Raw genomic sequence first — 24193 nt, 5'->3', positions numbered from 1 at the left:
AAAATCCCCCCGATCTATTCACAGTCATGTAAATTAGGACTTCCGTCCAATTCCGTTCATTTTTTGTAACAGGAGGATGATGTGGCCTTTTTTTTACATAATCTGGGATGACATGTTGGCAATGCTCATGGCGGCAATGGAAGGAAGTACTTGCTTCCAAAATATATATATATATAAAAATTTATATGTAGAGAGGGATTGTTAATTAATTATTTAATTCTTTTTGTACACTTTAGAGTCCCACGTGTCATCCCAAATTATGTAAAAAACAGGCCACATCATCCTCCCGTTACAAAAAATGAACGGAATTGGACGGAAGTCCTAATTTACATGACTGTGAATAGATCGGGGGGATTTTTTAACTGCTTGAAAAATTCGGGGGGCACGATATGCATATGTAATAGTTCGGGGGTAAAAAACCTAAATAGCATTTTTTTAATGTTAACTTTAACGGAATGTTCTTATATTTAACAGAATATTCTGATATTTAACGTAGTTTGTAAATACTTAAACTTAAATAAAATAAATAGTTAAAAAAAATTAAAATATGATATTTTTGAGATATTTTATAATGATAATTATTTTAAAATAATAAATAATTAAACAAATTAAAATACGATATTTTTTAGATATTTTATAATGATAATTATTTAAAAATAATAAATAATTAAACAAATTAAAATATGATATTTTTTCGATATTTTACAATAATAATTATTTAAAAATAATAAAATTATACATTTTATAAATTAAATAAAATTTAATTAAACTTAAACTCACATATTAAAATAATATCATATTAAACATATAATATAATATACTGTCAATTAGCAACAAATTACTTTTTAAAAAAAATTAGTAAAAACCTTAAATTTAAAATTCACTTATAATATTAAATATTATATGATCTCTTGTTGACACTCCTAAATTCAAAAATTAGAACTAACATAAATTTAAACAAAAATAAATAAATTTTTTAATTAAAATAAAATTTTTATTTAAAATTTATATAATATTAATAAATTCTATAAATAAAACTAACCAACTATTTGATTTTATATATTCGGGTTACATGGTCACTGTCCAATTAGTAGATTTAGTGATTTAAATTTTCGTTAGGTTTGACTGTGTTTCAAACAAATTTGACAAGCCCTAATAAATAAATATAACTTAAAAAAAACTTATGTCATCTATAATTTTTTTTTTAAGAAAAATATAATATCCATATCTACATCTCGGGAAAAACGTGTTGAACTATGGAGCTTCCACATTTTCTAATATCTTATCGACTTGTCCTATCAAAAAAAATAGTTTTATTTGTTTGTTTTTCATTTTAATTAAAAAAAATTAAGTGATATTATACGGTGACATTTCACACTCATTCCTCGAATTTACATATTTGTCTTCCAAAAAAAAAAGGAGTCTCTCTGCCACAAAATAAATAAATAAATGAAAGTCTCTCTTCATCTTTCTTTATTTGTTTTTGTTCTCTATCTATTCCAAAATCTGTGTATCGAATCGCATATAAGAATCAGAATAATTCTCTTAGCATCTATTGTTGTTTCTCTCTCTCGGCATGGTTTATTCTTGTAGCTTATTATTTGAGTAGAGATTAGTACATCCGTCTCTTCTTCCCCTTCTTGGTATATTGTACATATATCATGACTTCGGTCATCAAAATGGACGGCGATGATCAACTCCCAAGTGCTCCTCATCATTTATCTCTCCAAGATCAGGTACCCCCTTCCTTTTTTAAGATCTGTTTTTTTTCCTTCTTCTCTGTGCTTTCAATTTTGGTGTGTATCCAATTTTTCTGATTTTTTTCTTGGTGTGTTTCTATTTTTTTTTTTAAATATTTGTTATTGAAACTTGGATTTACATTTTTGGCAAAAATTTCTGATAATTTTTTTTCCTGGTTGTTTCTGGTCAACCAAACGTAGCGAAAGTGAAAAGTTTCATTTGACAAGGTCAACTCCTTTTTTGTTGGTGAGAAATTTGATCGTTTATTCATTTGGGTTTTCTGGGTTTCAGGGGGAAATGTCGAATAAGGCAGAGATTCAAGAAAATGGGTTTGGGAATCATGGTGGGGTTTGTGCGATATGCTTGGATAAGATAGTGCTTCAGGAAATTGCTCTGGTAAAAGGTTGCGAGCACGCATACTGGTTTGTCTGATGGTTCTCTTATATATATGTGCTACCTTATTTGTCTTTCTTAGAAATGCTTGTGGTAGATAACTTTTTGCCTTGCTATACGTTGAGTTTTCTTTGTCTTTGTGTTTAACCGTCGTAGCTTGAGCTTCTGTTGCTACACTTTTTGTTGTCTTGTCTGGGACGGCCTTGATAATATGGTTAATATTTGCTCTATATTATATAGTTGTATTGATTATTACATTGAGAATTATTATTTGTTCGCTTGGTATTATGGCAAGTTAGTGTTCAGTTTTTGAAAGCAGTAATTGGGGTTAGGCCATTTGCAACAGCAAGCATGAACGAATGATGTTGTAAGGGAAATAAGATAATGCGCAGTAATTTATTTATAATGCCAAGATTGCATTGCAGCTTTGTTACACAACTCATGAAAAAGTTTTTATGGGAATGGAAATATAATAATTTACACGATCACTAAGTAGCTTGCGATGGTTTGGTGAGAAAGGAGTTGGGGCATAAATTAATAAATGTGGCACTGACATCGTGATTGCTTTGGAGATTCCCTTTGGAATAAAACTTTTTAAAGGATATGGTTGAATATGAATAACTGATTGCTTCATCTTATAGAATGGGCTTTGATGCGATGATGAGAGGTCCTTTTAAAAAATACTTGGATTTTCATTTTGCTGAAGAAATCATCTTTTATTTGTCATACCATGTGGAATCTTGAGATGGAGATTACCTATTTTTTTTCCTTTTTCTTTTGGGTAGGTTGTCATCTTCCAAGACTATTAACACTTCCTCCTAATAGCTTGATTCAATCTTTTTGCTCAATTTCTGAATTTTCAGCGAAATTTGAATGATAAGACTGGCCTTACATTTCATTTCTTTGTTAGCCATTCCAGAAATTTGTTCTTTCATATATGACGAGATTGGGGTCACCATTTGAACTTCTGATATTCACTTGTAAATCTTGAATTCATGCTTTTGTAGAGTTTGAAGGTCTCTCAAGTCCTAACTTTTGAACCATCTTCATTTAATTGGAAATCTAACAACCCTTTCAGATTAAAATGTTTGCTTGGCTGGTATATCATGGAAAGTTAATGGACACCAGATTCTTTGTTCTTTGTTCTTTTTGTTTTGTGATTTCTAAGTAGAATTAAGTAATCATTTGTCAATATAGCTTGTTGAAGGAAGCTGAGTTTGAATGGATATGTCCTAAGGAATGCTGGTTTCTGTTCTCGTAAAAGTCAATTGAATCTGTTTCTGACAAAATGACAGCTTTTATCTGAGACTATGTAGTGTACACCATCTTTTTGGTGCAATTTGAAAGCTTAGATGGAGGGAAGTGAGTCAAATCGTTAGATTCATTTTGATTTCTTAGGCTAAGATTTTATTTTAGTTTAAAGGGTTTATTGTATGTTATGTTTATGACAGTTTGTTATGGAGGAAATCTTATATCGTGTTAGCTTGTAACCCTTTTTAATTAATGGAGTTTTCTTTTGGAATTTAAAATAAACCAAATCTTCAACAAAAATTATATTATTGGTTTCTTTTTGCTGCACCGTGTCTGAAATACATCTAGTCACCCATATCTATTCACGTAGACTGTATTCTTTTACACAGAATACATATTTATCTATCAATATCATACACAGAATGTATTCTCTTTTGTCATCTGCAGTCAACTTTTAAATATGTACTTGATGCCCTGATTTGCTGTTTTATTTCAGATCATTATATTTTTCTGTATGTTTCATTGTCTTTTATGTTTACTTAGTATAGTGGTGCTTCATACTGTTCTAATATGCATTTTCTTTCTGTAGTGTAACTTGCATCCTTCGATGGGCTACATATGGTAAAAATCCAAGCTGTCCTCAGTGTAAGCATCCGTTTGAGTTCCTCAATGTTCATCGTTCCCTTGATGGCAGGTACTAATTTCTATGTTCTTTTTCTTTGTTCATCTTTGGTTACTGGATTTGTTAGGTTAAAATGATGGTTAATTAGCTTATTCTTTTGGGAGTTGTGGTTCGTTTCAGAATCATATATCTAGTTCTTGGGCATGACTGAATGTTGTCTGCTTGTCCCTGAGTTGCTAATACCTTCTTAGAATTAGCCATTTCAAAATTTGGTCCAATTTATAGGCTTAAAATTATATGTTCGTTTTAATTTGGCGTTATAATTCTTTTTCCCCTTTGGAAGCACAGCATCCATGATTACATGTTTGAGGAAAGTGTCTGCCTCCTTCTGAGGGCCACTTGGTTTACACCTTTGACCGTGGTGGGTCGTGAAGTTACATATGATGACCCTGAAGATTATTATCCATTCGAGGAAGAAGATTGTGATGATGATCTAGATGAAGTTTACTTTAACAGTTCATCAAGCATTCGCATTGGTAACCGTAGATGGGGAGACAACGGATTTGTTAGGGGTGGTCGCCAAGAAGCCAGGCCAGTTCATCGGTCAAATTTTGAGGACCCTGGTGCTGGTACATCTCGTCAGCCTAGACAAAAAGAGGCTGCAAAAGATAAAACTGGCAGGCGAGCTAAGAGAGCACTGAAGCGTGAAGCTGCTGATAAGGCAGCTGCTGCGAAACATGAGCAGCATTTGGCTAGGTTGGGTAGGAAATAGTTTCGTTCCTATTTTCTGTAATTACATCATTTGCCTGATCCCGATTTGAACCCCTCATGTACAGTATTTCCTTTGTTTTTTCAACATTCCAAAAAGAAAAAAAGAAAGAAAAAGAACGTTAGAATTAACTCTTGTGAAATAATAACGGGTTTTAGGGACTAGTGGATATCAAAACGGTGAAACTACTGGTTTTTTCTTTGTTGTATGATGAAAATTCAATTTTAAATTTTATTCAACTTCTACTGTGTGAAGAATTGTCATAATTTATTTCATAATATTTATTTGTCACGTATGTAACTAATGGGTTTATATCAGTAAATGTCTCAAGCTTTCTAAAATGTACTACTTAATGTGTATCATATATGTAATATTTGTCTTTTTGTGTTGTGAGTATTTTGGTAATTTGACTTTGTGAGGGCAATTTAGTAATTTAAAACTTTAAGGAGTATTTTTGTAATTTTGAAAAATTGTGTTATGTGATTAAATGAATATGTTTATGTGATATTAATATATGAGTAAGATTTTTTATATTGAAAAATTCAGAAGGTGCTCGAGTTATGTATAAAAGTGATGAATCATGATTTCCTTCCAGTGTTAGGGTTTTTATTGTCAATAATTAATAAAATAAGGGTCCTAATAGAACAAAGGGGAGTAAGTTAATTCAAGTGACTTGTAAGGGTAGTTTGGTAATTGAGCATTTAGGATTTTACTATATATATTAGAGGCGAGTAAAGGTTTAGGTTTACATACAATCTGAATTTGGAGGCTGCTATACCCTATGGTTAGGTTTACACTAGGATTGGTTGAACCCTAGTGTTGACGGTAAGAACTCGTCAACGAATCAAAGTTGAAAAACTCAAGAGATTTAGTAAGAACTTATAAACTTAGATGAACTTAGACAAAACTTAGATGAACTTAGAGTAGGATTCCAGAAAAACAATCAAAGAGAACTTGTATATTGCTATTAGGAAAGTCAGATTTTATAAGAATTTTCCAACCTCCTTTCCTTGGAGAAGTGGTGTTCCTTTTATAAGGGAGCACTACTGGCTCTTACTACATGGACAAAATGGAGTAGCTGCAAGCTGGAGGTGATCGTGGTGCAGTTGGTAGTGGTGTTGGAGGAGTGGTGGTCGGATCTAATACACATCAGATACCTACAATTAATGTTCCCGGCCTTGTACTATGTCGTACCATCACCACTTGTCTAGTACAAATGTCAAGAGCGTGGTAGTGGAGCCCTCGACATGTACCATCCTTGTACTTCTACTACCTGTCGGGCACGGACGTTGTACATGTACCCAGGTTCTTTTTGTCCTGCGTGCGCCTTCCATACTTGTACGCGCACTCTGTACTTAATAAATGCTATCACTTTTCCTAGTTGTGCTTTTGCCTTGAACTTCTCTGTATTCAGCTAAGTATGGGCGCTTGTGGCCTCACTTGGGAAACATACCTGAGGCATATCCCGCTGGTGACACCTAGCCTAGAAAATAGAGTAGGGCCTCATCAGTGAGATGCATGCTTCCAAGAGGCTTAGGAGGCACGCACCTGGTGAGGTGGTCCTATGAAAAAGTCTTGTGAGGGGCTTCTTGGGACACTAAGCATGGTATCCTCGGTACAAAGTGTGGCTCCATAGGTGGGGTGTGTGCCTCCGCTCGTGGCGCGAGACGGAGTGGTGCGAGGTGGCTTTGAGCGAGGCCCTTGGTGCCCGCGAGGCAGCCTTATGTGAGGCCTTGAAGGGCGCGAGAGGGGGTAGTGCGAGGCCCTAAAGGGCGCAAGACAGGATGGCATGAGGCCCTTGCGCAAGGCCCTAAAGGGCGCGAGATGGGATGGCGTGAGGCCCTTGAGCGAGGCCATAAAGGGCGCAAGACGAGGTGACGCGAGGCCCTTGGTGCTCATGAGGTGACCTTGCGCGAGGCACGTGTTGTGCGAGGTCACATTCCCTTGTGCCCATCCTGGTCCGGTACTTTGGGGGGACACAAGGTGAGGGTCCCTTATTGGTGGGGATCTTTGGCACCCCCCTCACTTGTCTTCTCCCCCAGACCCCCCTTAGCCTGGAGATAACATTTTCGATGCTGACCCTGGTTCTCACAACCATTGTCTATAGTGCACTCGCTTGATGCTTCCATCTTCAACATCTAGGTGGAAAACTCTCGCGGGTAGAAAGCAGCAGGGACACAAATGGAAGGTAAAATGTCCTGTATTGACGTCACCCTTTTCTTTTGGTCTTGTAGATATGTCAAAGACAGGTCGTCAAAACGTGGAGCCCGAGAAGCAGAATCCTGGTCCTTTGTTAGCAGCCTCCCTTGTTTTCCACGTGTCGTAGTATAAGTCGATTGAACTAATGAAAAACTACCACACCGATAGTGAGTTCCAATGTTATGTGCCCACTAATAAGTGTGGTGCTCATGAGCCCCCTTGGCTCTACAACATTCAGCAAGCACATCTTGAAGGCGGAGGCACTATTCCTCTCCATCTGTTTTTCATCCTAATACTCAAACTTTGGTTTCACTCTGCTTCAGTTAGCACCAAATAGTTGGTTGACCCTCAATTTCCTATACATGGTGTTTATGAAATGCGTGGGTCGCGCCCCCTTTGCAAAGGAAGTGCATTTCATGTACAACCTCATGCCGACTCCCAAGTCGAAGGGTTTTTATTTTCTGCAAAAGGCCAATGCTCAAGTCCCGTTGATTAAGGGTGGCATCTCCAATCCCGGATCATGGAAACATGACTTCTTCTTCGTCAAAGACCTTCCTTCAATTCGTGAGCGTTTTCACACTTCTTCGAGTAAGCATCATCTTTTTCCTTCTCTCTTATTTTCTTTTTTCTATTATTATCGTTATTGTTGGGCTAACAATTGAGCTAGTTGTTCAGGGGACCTTGACCCTTCTAAAATATTTGCTCAACATCTTAGTTGTGTTGAGACCTTGGTGAATGCAGAAGTTACGGAGAAGATGGCTACCTACCTTTTTACTGTGGAAAATCTCAATGTCTATGGTCTTTCTAACGTCTCCGATCCTGATTTGTTGTGGCATATTACAGAACGAAATAAAAAGGCCAATCCAATGGACCCAGATTCCTCTGATGAATGGGTCCAGGACAAGCCCTCTCCTGAGTCAAAGCGATCGACTTGTGTGTCTCCTACTTCTAGGGAGTGGGTGTGATGAGGACACCAAGACTAAAGATCCAAGTCAAGTTCCAGTTGAACCAAGTCAAGAGGGGGGGAATGATGAGGACATCAGTTTAGGAGCTTGATCAATATTTAGCTTCTTGTAATGAGTCTTATTGGATTTTGGCATCTTGTATTTTTATTTTAATCAGTCACTTAATCACGTTTTTATTTAGTCTTTGTTTTTGTGAAAGTCAAACATTTGACTTGTGAGAGTCCAAGAGTCTTTCTATTTGTGCTTGTTAGGGTTTTCATTAGGAAGACAAAGGGGCTTGTCTTTGATGTAATTTTCAGCTATATTAGGCCTTGTAAACGTTTTGGCATGGCAGATTATGATGAAATGAAATTTGTGAGTTTTTCTTCTTGAGTTCTTGAAGAAACTATTAGAACTTATCAAGGGGTTCCTTGTGGCGTTCAACCTGACTTATCAAACGGATTCCCATCCTCGTTTGTGGCGTCTTCCTCATACCAAGGTTCGTGCTTGGCTAAGCATTGGGTCGCGGTTCTTCATTCCAATTTCGTGTGTTCTTGGTGGCTGCCATATTTGGTGTCGGGTTTCACCACAATCGTTGGTGTGGTTCGTATCAGGGTGTCTCACACTTCTGCGGACCCAGATATGGCTTCTCATTCATGAGTGCCGCCTTCCAACCCAGGGCACTTTGTCTTGCCTTCTATGATGAGTTTGATGTTGCTCCTAGCAACCTCCCTGGTCATGGAACTTTTGGAGGCCCTCCACCTTAGTGCCTCCGCACCGTTCGTCCAGTGGTTCATCTGTTCCCACGTATTCGGACGTCATAGGGGAAAAAGCAGAGTAGTGGGTAAATTATGCGGCAACTCTTTTTTTGGATAGGTATGCTCGATTTGTCAACGAAATTGCAGAGGGTGAATAGAGGGCTCTTCAGGGATTTGATTGGAAATTGCATATTACATGATCTTTGTTTATTTTCATGTACTTTACATATTATTAAACAAACATGTAAATTCCAAGAATATGCTCTTATGAAATTGATACAAAACAAAGTAAAGTGCAGAAACTCACATATACGCCGCGGAACTGGAACAACTCATTCATTCAATCTCTCTAACCCTTGATTCCTTTCTGTAGCAGATTATTATCAAGAGATTGAACTAGATCAACAACACAGTCTTCCTCACCAAGCCTTTGATCAACCTAGAACTAGTGTGGGCTAGTTCTCATCAAATGAGATAGAGATCTAGTATAGAAGTGAGTAGCCATGAAAGGATTAAACTGTCTAGGTTTTCACTTACGCAATGAATCAATTGAGACTAACTTCTGAAAATCCTAGATATCATATTCCTTATATAGGTAACTTAATGGACTTTATTTAAATTTAAATTAATTAAAAGTAATAAATAAAAAATAAAAGCTTTGGGCTCCAACAAATGGACTTGGGCCCAATCTCTTTGTTTTGAATTTAAATCGCAATTGAGCCTAAATTCAAAATATTTTTATTTATTTATCTTTTAACTAATTAATTAAATCCTTATTCAAATTAACTAATTATAATTTGAAACTTGATTTAATATTATTAATTTATATTGACACCAATTTATCAATATTAATAAATTTGCCCAAAGATTCTTTTTTATTCTCTAAATCTTACATCTCTATAAAATTTTCCAAAATTGACTTAGTCAACTTTAAAAATAAATTGATAATTAAATCAATTAATTGAGACAATCTAGATGATTTTCCTAAAGGTGATGCGGGGACCATGGATCCATGAAATCAAGCTCCAATAAGTTACCGTGAATTTATTTACGAATAATTCCACTACCTTATGAATTCCTCGTGACTTCACTATAGATTTTGAATTGAACTCTTGAATTCATGGAACGTATTTTCCAAACCACAAATACGTTATCCATTGTTATAACCATTACAGTCTGTGATAGTCAGAATCCCGTGATCCGCAGAGGGAAAGACTGGGTAAAAGTTGTGCAATTCCACATCGCCTGGTGATGAGGACATCAAGACTAACGATCCAATTCAAGTTCCAGTTGGTCCGGTGACGAGGGCGCGAGCTAGGAGATTCAAAGAAGAGCTTAACAACTTAGTCCGGAGAATTCTACATCAGGAAGAGGTCGAGTTCACTACTGAGGGTGAACAAAGGCTTGTGCTGCTCATCAAAGTTGATTCAGTTTAGGAGCTTGATTCCTTACTTTATTTATTTGTTTTAGTTTGAACTATATTTTCATGTTTTATTAGAGTCTTTGTTGGAGTCAAAGACATGTTGTTTTGGGTTTTTTTCATTATGGGTATTTTAGGGTTTTTATATGTCTAAAAACCCTCTTTGTAATTTTCGGCTATATTAGGCCTTGTGGACGGATTGGAATTCAGATAGTTTTTGGTGAATGAAAAACATTTTGAGTTTTCTTCTTGAGTTCTTGAAGAGACTTTTCGAACTTATCAAGGGTTTCCTTGTAGCGTTCAAATCTGACTTATCAAACGGATAATCCATCCCCGTTTGTGGCGTCTTCACCATACCAAGGTTCATGCTTTGCTAAGCATTGGGTCGCGGTTTCCATTCCAAATTCGAGTGTTCTTGGGTTGTTTTTCCAGATTTGGTTCGGGTTTCCTCACGATTGTGGCGTGGTTCGTATCAGTTGGTACCAGAGCCTAGGTTCATACGGTTTGGCCTATCCTTTTCCTTGTTTTCTTTTCGTTTCTTTGTTCAAATCATGCAATTGAATTAGGGTTTCTGCAAATCCCCCTATTTTTTTTCTTTTCTTTTCTGAAATCGTGAATTAGGGTTCTTATTGTGAAATCTGAATTTGCATTGAGTTTCTCTTATTTTTTATTGTGAAATCCGAATTTGCATTGAGTTTCTCTTGTTCTTATTGTGAAATCCGAATTTGCATTGAGTTTCTCTTGTTCTTATTGGGAAATCTGAATTTGCATTGAGTCTCTTTTGTTCTTTTGTGAAATTCGAGCTGTTCTTGTTTTCGAATCGTTCTAGTTCCACAAATTCTGATTCTCTTGTTTCTTGTATCTGCATTTGAGAAATAAGAAAAAAAAAAAAAGAAAGAAAAGAAAGAAGAAGAAAAATCAAGAGGATCCGAAAAAAAAAGTCTGGAAACCTCTCTTAAAAACTTTTGTTCTAATCTTGTTCCTTATGTCCTAGAGGCTCTTTTGCTAAATCCTCACGCAAGTGTATCAAAAATCATCAGTTTTTTCTATATTCGTTTGGTTTGTTGTGGTTTGATTTTCTACTAGAATCCTCCATCATATCGTTTGATTAGTTTTGAAAGAGCTTAAAGAAGAATACGAGTGGAAAAAGGCAGAGGTGCTAGCTTATTTGAGGGTAAAAGCCATTGAAATTGAGTGAAACACGAGTGGATTTGAGTGAAAATATTGTTAGAGTGAAACACGTGAGGGAGTGTGGTGAGGTCTCTTCTCCATATTGTTCTAACCTTATTTTGCAGATTTCCATCATGGCACAAAATCCAGAGAAAAATGCAAGCAATGAGATTCTGATACGAACCACACCAACGATTGTGGTGAAACCCGACACCAAATATGGCAACCACCAAGAACACACGAAATGGGAGTGAAGAACCGCGACCCACTGCTTAGCCAAGCACGAACCTTGGTATGAGGAAGACGCCACAAACGGGGATGGGAATCCGTTTGATAAGTCGGATTGAACGCCACAAGGAATACCCTTGATAAGTTCGAATAGTCTCTTCAAGAACTCAAGAAGAAAACCTCTCAATTTTCATTTCATCAAAATCTGATTTTCCCAAACGTTTACTGTAACGACCCAAATTCACTAATAAGGCTTAAGGGCCTTGATTAGTGTGCCGGGAGGGCATGATGAGAATTATGTGTGATGATTATGATTTTAAGCATGTTATATGACTATGTGAATTATGTTATGTGATAATTATGATGTGTGAATCGTACCACGTGGGTGCTGTGATACTAGTGTGATGCACGTGCCGGGACGGTCCTAGAAAGCTAGATAATGGTAACTGGTGATTTGGTAACCCGTGTAACTGTTAGTAACCATAGAGAGTAACAGGTTTTATGTGGAAAGTGGTAGAATTGCAAAGCTGGTGAAAAGACAAGTATGGCCTTGAGGTTTAGTTAGGAAGGGGTATGAGTGGAAGGGTAGAACAGTCATTTGGTAGGATAAATGATTATTAGCTGAAGGGAAAATATGATATACGTATAACATTTGGAGAAAGGGGCTTTATGCTGAATGTTGGAGACCTAGAGGAGCAAAACTAAGATGGAAGGGAGAAGCTGAATTTAGCTCTTGGAAGGAGAATTAAGGAGTGATTGAAGATGTCAAGAAAGCTTAGACCAAGAATATTCAGAGGTAAGATCTTGATTATGATATATCCAAGTTTTAGGTCTGAAGTTTAGATAATGAATGTGAATTGAGGCAAGTTGGTGGCTGGTTTTATGTAATTTCAGAATTGGGAAATCAAGGGGGAAGGAGGTTTAGAGCTGGAGGTTGGACTCATCACTCAAGGTAAGGTCTCTGTATGTTTATTAGGCTTGTTTCTGTTAAGGTATAGAGAGTTTGGAGTGTGGTTTGAGTTTGGGTTCAAGCTGTTCTTAATTTTCTGGTTTGAGTTGTTAAGTGTGAAATTCAAGAGTGGATTTTAGGATTGAAGGTGTGAGTGAGCTTGGGCATGATGTTTTTGGGTTGTTGTGAGGTTTATTAAAGGTTTAGAGTTGGTTTTGGGACTTAGGATGGAGTTTGGGGTGATTTGGAGAGGTTGGAGCTCGGGAAAATGTGAGGGAAGAACCCAGAATTCTGGGCTGCGAAGGCGTGCCGCGGCACGGGTTTTGTGTGCCGCGGCTTGGAGTCTCTGATTGGTGGGTGCCGCGGCACAAGGAAGTGGTGCCGCGACACAAGGCTAATTTCAGGGTGTCACATTTGGCAATTTTTGGCCTTTGCTCCGGGGGTTCGGGAGATGTCTCCGGGGTGTTGTTCTAAGGTTTTGGGGGTTCCGAGAGTGTGGATTGGGTTCCGGGAAGGTAGTCTTGGATTGGTTAATGACAAAGAATATTGTATTTGTGTTGTGATTAGGACTTTGGAGAGGCTCGAGGTAGAGGACCGTGCTCGCGGCTTCGTGGCATCGGAAACCAGTGAATTGAAAGGTAAGAAAGCTGCACCTGAGTATGTGGTTAGGTTGGGACTAAGTATTCCCTATGTTGGTATGTATTGTTATGTAAATGTGATTAACCATGTGGTCACGATGGGACTAAGTGTTCCCAATATTTGTATATCATGTCGTGAGATGGTGTTATTACGCCATGGGACATGCGATTACCGGCCTAAGGGTGTCGGAATCATTATTTGCGCACTGGGGCGCGGCTCAGCCACTGGGAGCTGAGGCAGCTTGTTTATCACTGAGCTTGGTTAAGCTGGCCAGAGTCAGTGAGTATTACACTGGGGGCGGCCCTATTGAGCCGAAGACAGTGTGCCAAATAGAGGGTGCGACTAAGGGCGCCAACCCTGAATGTTATTTGATGGGTATGACAATCTATTGGTTATGAACGTGAATGTTGTGCTATGAACATAGTTGATTGACTGTCTGGACGACAACTGTTATTACGGATTGGATAAATGTATGAAATGTTGAATTCTTGGTTGAGCATTGTGAAATATTTGTTAAGTGTTGCTGATCTTATTATGTTATCATGCTTTCTTGCTGGGCCTTGGCTCACGGGTGCTACGTGGTGCAGGTTAAGGCAAGGGCAGGCTGGACCAAGCCCGAGGTGGAGAGCTCCAAGGTGAAATGTACATAGCTAGCTGTTCGATCACCACAATCGAGGAGTGGACCAGGACAGGGACTACCTAACTGCTCGTTTTTGCCTTAGTATGGCCAGTCAGTGTATTTAAACTTTGTAACTTTTGTAAATGGCTTTTAAACTGTCATTTTTGGGATCCCATGTAAATAAACAATGCTTAGTAATGAAAATATAACTTTTGAGACCAAAACACTTTTAACCCTAGTTCCTCTACTGTTTCAGTAACACGATTTTACGTAAATAACTTGATTAGCAAGTCTGGCACCTTATAAACACACAGTGTAACGGTCTTGGCTATCCAGGACGTTACATTTACAAGGCCTAATATAGCCGAAAATTACATCAAGACAAGCCCCTTTGTCTTCCTAAAGAAAACCGAAAATTAAAGACAAGCCCTTTGTCTTCCTAATGAAAACCGAAAATTAAAGACAAGCCCTTTGTCTTCCTAATGAAAACCGAAAATTACAAAAAAAAAAGACTCTTGGACTCACACAGGTCAAGTGTTTGACTTTTCATAAAATAAACAAAGACTAAATAAAAAATACAAGATGACAAAATACAATAAGACTCATCAAGCTCCTAAACTGAGTCTTTTGGCTCGCGCCCTCGTCACCGGACCAACTAGAACTAGACTTGGATCTTTAGTCTTGGTGTCCTCATCAGATTCCACCACCTGAGGTTCCGAATCTACAAATTCAAGCATTAATGGGAGAGATGCAAAGGATGATGAGGACGGAGTGTGAACAAATACATGAGAGGTTGGATAGGGTAGAAGAGGGAACGCAATGGAGGGCACGGAGGAACAGGGTGCAACAACGGAATGTTGAGGGTGAGAGAGTTTGGAGGGGGAGATTGATGGACCCAAAACAGGTATGTTTTAAATATTTATAAATCGCAAGCGCACGAATCGTTCATATAGAATAATGATTGTGTAAGCAAGGATGTCGAACCCAAAGGAGTTGTCTAAAATCGAAAAGAAAACTATTTTAAACCAAAATTAACAAATTCTAACCTAGTTCCAAAGATTGAAGAGATTTTTGAATAATGAAAATAAAATAAAAGATAATAATATAGAAATTAAAGACAATATATATTACTAAATTAATAGTAGAAATCAAGATAGTAAAATAAGATTATTAAGGATTAGAATCCACAAAATATAAGTTCAATAATATTTATAAGTACATTGATTCCCAAGTTTTAGTGATAGTTAAAACAAATCAAATTATCATTTTCCAAATAGATTTATAATTTTAAGCACAAATTACTTCTAAAAAGATAAGATTTTTCTTCACTTTTCAAAATTATAATTTCAAAGCATTTAGTGTAAATCAATCTAATGAAATAACAAATAAATCAATGAACATTATTTATAAGGAAAAAAACATAATATTTTTGTTCTAAGCATGGATGTGTACAATTTAATGACACATCTTACACAAATTATGTTTTTGCACTAATGAAGAACAAAGTGTAAATATGTGCTAACAATCCAAAATACATGATATTTAAGATGAAAGAAGATATTTGAAGAAGAAAAATCCATAAACTTTGTTGCACAAAATTGGAAATCAACATACAAAATAAACACTATCTAGTTACAAATTGTTTCATCATCACCTTAATAATCTTAAAAAGATTATAAACACATAACTAGAATAGCAAATACAATCTAAAAATTACAAACATAAATAGGAAAATTTGGAGGAGAAACCCCCAAAATTTTCCTCTAAAAATACATAAAAAGTAACCAAAAAGAAGAAGAAGATGAAGAGAATAGAGAGGTTTTGAAATGTATAGAATTTTTGTATGGTAACCTCCTCTTAAAATTGACACTAAGCTCCCTTATTTATAGCCAAAAATGGGCATTAAAATAATCAATTTAAATTAATTAAATTGATTAAATTAATTTAATTAATTATAATATGGCAAATATGGGTAAATTATAGGGTGTAATAATAATATTTTGGGATAAAATGTGTAGAAAGTGAGGTAAAAAGTGGTATTTTTAGACATAAGGGGACAATGGTGCTTTTGGACAATTTATGGGCTCAAGACAATTGGCATGGAGTTTAGACCGTGTAAGCTGCTGGCTGGGTGCATGCCCAGGAGTGGAGACTTGGAGGAGGTGCACGGCTGGTGAGGACAGCTGGCGTTGGCTTGTTGCTGAGTTGGGGAGGCAGCAGGCAGGCTGTGAGCAGAGGGATGGTTTGGGTCAGTACCCAACTGTTGGCTGCTGAAGCAGCTGAAGGAAACCATGGGCCTTCGACTGGTGGAGTTAGGCTGCTGGAGCTGGTTGGGGTGTGGGCCTTCAGTTGGGCCTTGGCTGAATGGAGGATTGGTGGCATTGGCCATTTGCCACTTTTCTTCCTTTCTTTCTTGAAAATGCCACATTTTTTCTCTATTTTTCTTGGCTTTTCATGAGCAAAAATACACCAAAATCCCTAACAAAATAAACATAAATTAAATCAAAATTAAATATTTTTAATTATCCAATAAATCATATTAATTCATTGAAAATATTATTTAAAACTTAATTTAATTGAACATTTAATTTCACTAAAACAACATTTTTTTACCTCAAACTAAACAGTATTAATTCAAATAATTAACTACAACATTTTACAACAAAATAACTATAAAAACACACAAAAATATATATAATCAAAATAAGACTAATAAATTCAAAATTACTTAAAAACTCAAGAATTAAGCAACAATTAGCACATAAAAAGTGGTAAAATAACTCTATTTTGTAGAGTTATCAGAGATTTAGATGAAGAGTTTGATAGGATGTCGGTAACCATAGGAGGTATGGCCGAGATAGAGAAGCTAGGAACTAGGTAGATAATAATTTGGGAAATATCAAGATGAGAATCCCCGCATTTCAAGGAAAGAGTGATCCCGAAGCATACCTTGAGTGGGAAAAGAAGATGGAGTTGGTTTTCGATTGTCACAACTACTCCGAAGTGAAGAAGGTAAAACTTGCTGCAATTGAATTTACTCATTATCCTATTATTTGGTGGGATCAGTTGTGCATCAACATGAGGCGAAATGGAGATCGTCTTATTGAGACTTGGGAAGATATGAAGAGGGTGATGAGGCGACGTTTTGTACCAGCTCATTACTATCGAGATCTATACCTTAAGCTACAGGGTTTTCGTCAAGGTTACAAGAGTGTTGATGAGTATTACAAAGAGATGGAGATGGCTATGATTAGAGCCAATGTGGAAGAAGATCGGGAGGCAAAAATGGCAAGGTTTTTGAATGGGTTGAACCGAGAGATTACTAATACAATTGAACTACACCATTATGTGGAATTGGAAGATTTGGTGCATATGGCAATCAAAGTTGAGAGGCAGCTCAAGAGGGGTAGTACAAGTTCAAATCTGAGACCAATCCCACAAAATCCAAGTGCAGCATCTTGGCGGTCGAACTATCCAAAGAAAGAAGAAAACCCTTTTACTCACAAGCCTAAAACCGAGCAAAAACCAGCCACCACAACCACAGCCTCTCAAGGTAAAACAGCCCCTACTTCGTCCCGTTCTAGTGAGACTAAGTGTTTCAAATGTCAGGGGAGAGGACACATAGCTAGCCAATGCCCAAACAAGCGATTTATGGTAATTCGGGATAATGGGGAGATAGATTCTGAAGATGAAGATGATCTTGATGACATGCCACCATTGGAGGACGCTTCTATGGCTGGTGAGGAGTTTGGGGCAGAATGTGGTGAGATGCTTGCACTAGTCACACGACGAGCCTTAAATTTGCAAGCAAAAGAAGAGGAAGAAGAGGTGCAGCGGGAGAACATCTTTCACACTCGTTGTCATGTGAAAGACAAGGTATGTAGTGTTATTATTGATGGTGGTAGTTGCACTAACGTTGCTAGTTCTTCCATGGTTGAGAAGCTGGGGCTCACAACACTTAGACATCCTCGTCCATACAAGTTGCAATGGTTGAATGATAGTGGTGAAGTAAGGGTTACAAAGCAGGTTGTTGTATCATTTCGAATTGGAAAATACGAGGATGAAGTATTGTGCGATGTGGTTCCCATGCATGTTGGACATCTCCTTCTAGGAAGACCTTGGCAATTTGATCGGCGGGTACAACATGATGGCTTCACCAACAAGTACTCATTCACGTTCCGTCAACGGACAATCACTCTAGCTCCGTTGACACCAAAACAAGTATATGAAGATCAAGTGAGGTTGCAAAAATTGAGTGATAAAAAAAATTGAGTGAGCAAAAGAAAGAGAGTGAAAAGATGAATGAGAGTGAGGGAAAAGAGAGACAAACAGAGAGCAGGGTCGAATCAAGTGAGAGAGAAAAGAGAGAGAAGAGTTCGGCCAAGGAGGGAAAATCAAAGAGAAAACAAAGAAACTTTTATGCAAAAACAAGTGAGGTTAAGCGAGCATTGATTGCAAAACGGTCGATGATTGTACTCATGTACAAGGAGGCTCTTTTAAACACTAACCAACTTGATTCTTCGCTGCCTAGTGTTGTTATTTCTATTTTGCAGGAGTTCGAGGATGTGTTTCCCGAGGAGGTACCACATGGTTTACCACCTATCCGAGGGATTGAACATCAAATTGATTTCGTTCCCGATGCTTCAATCCCAAACCGACCAGCATACAGGAGCAATCTGGAGGAGACGAAGGAACTTCAAAGGCAAGTTGAAGAATTGATGGAGAAAGGGCATGTGAGAGAAAGCATGAGTCCTTGTGCTGTTCCAGTGATTCTAGTTCCCAAGAAGGATGGGACATGGAGAATGTGTGTTGACTGCCGAGCCATCAACAACATAATGGTAAAATATCGACACCCCATTCCTCGATTAGATGATATGTTGGATGAATTGCATGGTTCTTGTGTGTTTTCTAAGATTGATCTTAAGAGTGGGTATCATCAAATACGAATGAAAGAAGGAGATGAATGGAAGACAACGTTTAAAACTAAACATGGATTGTATGAGTGGTTAGTCATGCCTTTTGGATTAATAATGCACCTAGCACTTTCATGCGCTTAATGAATCATGTTTTGCGTGCTTTCATTGGAAAATTCGTTGTTGTGTATTTTGATGATATTCTTATTTATAGCAAGAGTTTGCATGATCATGCCTCACATTTGCATTCAGTTTTGGATGTGCTTAGGAAAGAGAAGTTATATGCTAACCTCAAGAAGTGTACTTTCTGCACAGATAAGCTTGTTTTCCTAGGTTTTGTTGTGAGTGCTACAGGTATTGATTGAGGTTGATGAAGAGAAGATCAAAGCCATCCAAGAGTGGCCGACCCCCTCCAGTGTAGGTAATGTTAGAAGTTTTCATGGACTTGCTAGCTTTTACAGGAGGTTTGTGAAGGATTTTAGCACCATCGCCGCACCACTTACCGAAGTTATCAAGAAGAACGTTGCATTCAAATGGGGTGAAGCACAAGAGGAAGCATTTCAGCTTATTAAAACACAAGTTTACTCGCGCTCCTTTACTTGCTTTGCCTAACTTTTCTAACACGTTTGAAGTCGAATGTGATGCTTCTGGTGTAGGTATTGGCGTTGTTCTTATGCAGGATGGGAGACCACTTGCATACTTTAGCGAGAAGCAAAGTGGGGCTGCACTTAACTACCCCACTTATGACAAAGAGTTGTACGCATTGGTTCAAGCTTTAGAGACATGGCAGCACTATTTGTGGCCGAAGGAGTTTGTGATTCGTACGGATCATGAATCTTTGAAACATTTGAAAGGACAACATAAGTTGAACAAGAGATATGCACGATGGTTTGAGTACATTGAGACGTTTCCTTGTGTCATTCGCTATAAACAAGGTAAGGAGAATGTGATGGCTAATGCACTTTCACGCAGGTATGCCTTAATCTCTATTCTTGATGCTAAATTACTTGGTTTTGAGCACATTAAGGAACTTTATCATGTTGACCACGACTTTGGGGAGATTTATGGTGCTTGTGAAAAATCTGCTAAGGGAAAGTTTTATAGGCATGAGGGTTTCTTGTTTAGGGAGCATCGGTTGTGTATACCTAATTGTTCTTTGAGAGATTTGTTAGTTCGAGAGTCCCATGGTGGAGGGTTGATGGGACATTTTGGAGTCGCTAAGCCTCTAGCTATGTTACAGGAGCACTTCTATTGGCCACACATGAAACGAGATGTTGAGCGAATTTGTGGTAGGTGTGTCACTTGTAGGCAGGCTAAATCGAGAGTTCAGCCAAATGGTCTTTACACACCCCTACCTATTCCTAGTTCACCTTGGGTTGATATTTCGATGGATTTTGTTTTGGGCTTACCTAGGAGTAAGCGTGGGAGGGATTCAATCTTTGTGGTTGTAGATCAGTTTTCTGAGATGGCTCACTTTATACTTTGTCATAAAACTGATGATGCTTCTAATGTTGCAGATTTGTTCTTTAGGGAGATTGTGAGATTACATGGGATGCCTAGGACAATTGTGTCAGATCGGGATGCTAAGTTCTTGAGTTACTTTTGGAAGACGTTGTGGGGTAAACTTGGAACGAAACTGTTGTTTTCTACTACTTGTCATCCTCAAACTGATGGTCAAACAGAAGTAGTTAATAGAACTTTATCCACTTTGTTGAGGGCTATCATTAGTAAGAACATTAAGACTTGGGAGGATTGTTTACCACATGCTGAGTTTGCTTATAATCGTTCCATGCATTCTGCTAGTAAGTTTTCACCGTTTGAAATTGTTTATGGTTTTAACCCTTTAACTCCTTTGGATTTATCACCTTTACCTGTTTTTGAGCATGTGAATGAAGATGGCAAGAAGAAGGCAGAATTTGTGAAGCAATTCCATGAGAGGGCACGCAACACTTAACTGGGCATTCTCTCCCACCATCTGTACAGGCCCTTACTGTATCTCACACGCAGCGGCCTAAAGGGTCTATGAAGCCTCTTATCAGAATACGTCAACTAACCCTCACCTGCTACAATATTTTAATTATCATAATATCAAGAAAACACATTCACCAATGACCAAGCAAAGAACATGAACGAATCTTTGTACATTGTATTAATAATTTGCACATCATTACATCTACAATTGTCCAAGCAGTAACAAACAAAGAAGATTAAACATGTATATACAAGCATAAAAAACTACGTCGATCATTCTACGACACCTCTTTCACCAATTGGCCTTGCCTCTGTCACAGGAGCAGGCTCCACCACCATCTGTCCGGAAGCCTTTGCCACGGCAACAGAGGACACCTACCCTACGATATCACCTTCTTCAATAGGCTCCCCACTTGCAGTATAAATTGAGCCCAAGGTGTCGCCCTTCAGCTTTAATTTTTCCAGAGCTGTTCTGGACACCTGCTGCATATTCCCTTCTAGCAGCAGATGCGCACACATAGCTTTGCAAAACATTATCTAAACCTGTTAAACATCAAACTTGAAGCAAGTCGCCTTGACCACTTAATGACCCAACTGCTTCAACAAGGAGATGTGGTCTACTGATGCGCAGCATCTCCTCCATCACCTCCGTTGACGTAGAAGACACATACTCTGGCAAACCCCTTACTCTATCATTTTCTTCTCTCCCTACTAATGCAGCAACAGAAGCAACGGGAGCAACCGATTCCCCGCCTCTTGCTAGCAATGACACCATAAGGCTATCAGATGTCAGTGCAGTTGTTCCTATCTCAAAGAGATGTGGCATGGAGGGACGAACAAGCAGCCCTTCCCCAACATCGTCACCTAAGTCACTTGGCAAAAACACTGGTGTCTGCACTACAGAAGACGTCAGTTGCTCTAGAAGGTACTGGGTGACTCAAAATTCTTGTACCCTCCGAAGATACAGTGATGACCTCCCCCAAAGGTGTTCCAGTAGCTCCAGAAGATGTCATGCGAGCTTCAACACCTAAGTTATGACCACTTGCGACCTCGGTAGCTCCTGATTTTTGACAAACATGGGGAGTTTCCGAAGTAATGTCTTGGCCTGCATCGACTGGCCGAGAAGGACTGCTCATGGTCCCAGAACCACCCCCGAAAGCATCTTCTAAAAAATGATTTTTACGAGAGGCAGAAGAAGGGCGCCTCCCCTCTGATCCTTGCCTATGGCCAATGTTAGACCCCCCAGCCAAGACAGAGACAGAGGACAACGCCTCTGCGGATCTCGCACAGGTGTTAGGAGATCTCTCCTCCACCAGCAAGTCACCATGCATCCCAGTAACAGTTATCGCCTCTGACGACTTGACTATTGCAGAAGACAGAGCCACATGGGGCACGACGCTTTTCGGGCCCTCCCCCAGGGAGGACCCCGGTGCAGAAGAGGAAGAGGATGGCACAGGTAGAGAATCAATGGGGGCAGGCCCCAGAGGCATCTTGGGTAAGGTCAGAGCTTGCCCAAGTGGTAATTTCCCTAGCGTAAGCTTGGGGATTGTCAAAGAAGAGCCTCCAGCGGCAGAAGCAGACCCTCTTGAAATCTGAAGCTTGGACGAAATGCATTTCCCATCGTCCGAATCTTCATAAGAAGATTCCTCTTGGGACTCCCTCTTTCCCAGGGCATCCTTTGGCAGAGGCACCTGTTGGAGAGGTTGGACTTGCAGAGCAACAGAAGGCGTGGAAGACCGCTCGTGTATACGAGAAGACCTGCGAGCCAAAGCAGATTTGTTAGGGGACGATTCTGCGGTAGGTGGTGGATCAGAGCCATCTCTCTTCTTGCTCTCAGGGATCCCTTGTCGCTTGGCACATGTTGCGAAGGTCTTGGAGCACGCCCTCTCATACTCAATCTTTGATAATGACAGAGTCGAAGAAGCAGGGGAAGACCTTTTTAAGAACATTCCCAACTGCTTCACACAAATAGTAGTGACTTTGGGCAGAGACATGTCACCCTTTAGTGTTTTGACTCACATAGCCCCAAGATCAGTTCGATCCGTGAAGTAGAGCCGAGTCATGCTCTGCATACAGTAGGGATTCATTACCCCTGTGATACTAATGGCATTTTCCTTGAATTCATGAAGGAGCCCTTTCTCTGTTAGCAGATTTTGTCTCTCAGGGCTCATGCCGACCTGAGGCCACGAGAAATCTGAAGCACAAAATAAAAATGCAGCACATCATTAGGCAATCCTTTTAAACACAGCATATCAACACAAAAGGAGAGAAACCACAAAGTAAAGACGAAGCTAATCTCTTATGAAAACCCTGGCTAGGGGAAAGATTTCTTGAGGCAGAAATTCGGGGTACCACGTACCTCCGACTGCAAAGAAATATTTGTCCCAATTCCTATGGGAGCTGTCGAAATCTGTAAAGATTGTTTGATCTTTTTTGGGAGAAAGGTAGAAGGTCTTCCAGGGCTTGCCTTCTATTGCTTTGTTCATCGATTTGGTAAAGCATGCATAGATATCATTCGACTGGATGTCAACGTTCCTGAGAGCTCCGATCATCTGATCCCCAACTATGGATTGAATGGCATTCGGGAGAAACTGAGAAATGTGAGCCCCAGAATTTGAAATTATTTGGATTAGCAAAGCAGGAAGAGGAAATCGAAGCCATTCAATGTGCCTCAGGCTCATGATGATCTCATTGGGCTTGACCACATCCTTAAATCGCCATTCTCTTATATCAAAATCCGTGAGCATTCGGACTGTGACATTGTCTGGGATGTCAAACGATTTGCGTATGCGATCGTATGCAACTTTGTATCCCTCACGGTCCACAGGCTCGGGAGATGAACGTGAAGACATGGTTAGGAGAATTGGGAGATTGGCTGCCTACGGGAGTGGAAGGGCGACTGATCTTAGGGCTTTTTCTCTATGTTCTTCTCTGAAAAGGCCGAAATGAAGTTTGAAAATTTTGAAAATGGAGTTATTTGAACTGGACCAACAAAATGGGAAATGAAATACCTTAATCGAGTGCAATACTAGGTAATTGTGTTCGCATTAAATTCTGAATGACGCTTGTCAGGGACCTATGTAATCATGCGCCTGCGGCCCGCCTCGATTAACGGGAAACGACGACTTTGGGCGAAATTTTTGGAGTTGAAGAGTCGGCCCAAGGTTCGAGTGGTTAGGCGTGCCCCTTACATTCGAAACTTGGGCTGGGGGGCATCTGTTGGGCCCAAAATGTTCGACCCAAAAGGCTCTTTCGTTTTAAGTAAATTGAAACGGATCGTTTTGGCCCTGCAGAAGCTCTGGAGTTAGAAGTCATGGGTTAGAGGCGGTCTATGCCTCTGACCTCTGCATATTTAATTGATCCGAAGGCATTTTGGAGGGAAATTCAGTTATTCTTCCCACCAATCAGGGAGACAACTTAACCAACTAACCACCTCACATTTTTGTTCTATAAATACTTAACTCTTATTCAGATGAGGGGATCAAAAATCTGGCTTAAGCATCGAAGTGTCTTTCTTGCAGGTACCCCCGACAGTTCGACGATCAGCAAAGTCATCTTCATTGACGGAGAAAGACTGGAGAATCATAATTTGTCGGCAAGAACCTCCA

The 24193-nt window shown here is 39.0% G+C and overlaps 1 protein-coding gene across 1 annotated transcript; it reads left to right on the top strand.

Annotated features, from left to right (window-relative positions):
* Nucleotides 1-1393: 1393 nt before the first annotated feature.
* LOC133788725 (uncharacterized) lies at nucleotides 1394-5025 on the top strand. Its single transcript, XM_062226314.1, has 4 exons — nucleotides 1394-1736; nucleotides 2032-2162; nucleotides 3974-4078; nucleotides 4355-5025. Exons 1-4 carry the CDS (start codon nucleotides 1662-1664, stop codon nucleotides 4776-4778), a joined length of 735 nt encoding a protein of 244 aa, XP_062082298.1. The 5' UTR covers nucleotides 1394-1661; the 3' UTR covers nucleotides 4779-5025.
* The last annotated feature ends 19168 nt before the right edge of the window (nucleotides 5026-24193 follow it).

The sequence above is a fragment of the Humulus lupulus genome, chromosome 7 (genome assembly GCF_963169125.1).
Source record: "Humulus lupulus chromosome 7, drHumLupu1.1, whole genome shotgun sequence".
Lineage (NCBI taxonomy): Eukaryota > Viridiplantae > Streptophyta > Magnoliopsida > Rosales > Cannabaceae > Humulus > Humulus lupulus.
This window is presented reverse-complemented; position numbering and strand designations above follow the sequence as displayed.

Excerpts from the sequence above, each read along its gene's own strand:
- LOC133788725 (XM_062226314.1), top strand. The coding sequence starts at position 1,662 with ATGACTTCGGTCATCAAAATGGACGGCGATGATCAACTCCCAAGTGCT. Across the intron at positions 1,737-2,031 it reads ATTTATCTCTCCAAGATCAG|GGGGAAATGTCGAATAAGGC; the intron begins GTACCCCCTTCC and ends TCTGGGTTTCAG. Across the intron at positions 2,163-3,973 it reads GGTTGCGAGCACGCATACTG|TGTAACTTGCATCCTTCGAT; the intron begins GTTTGTCTGATG and ends TTCTTTCTGTAG.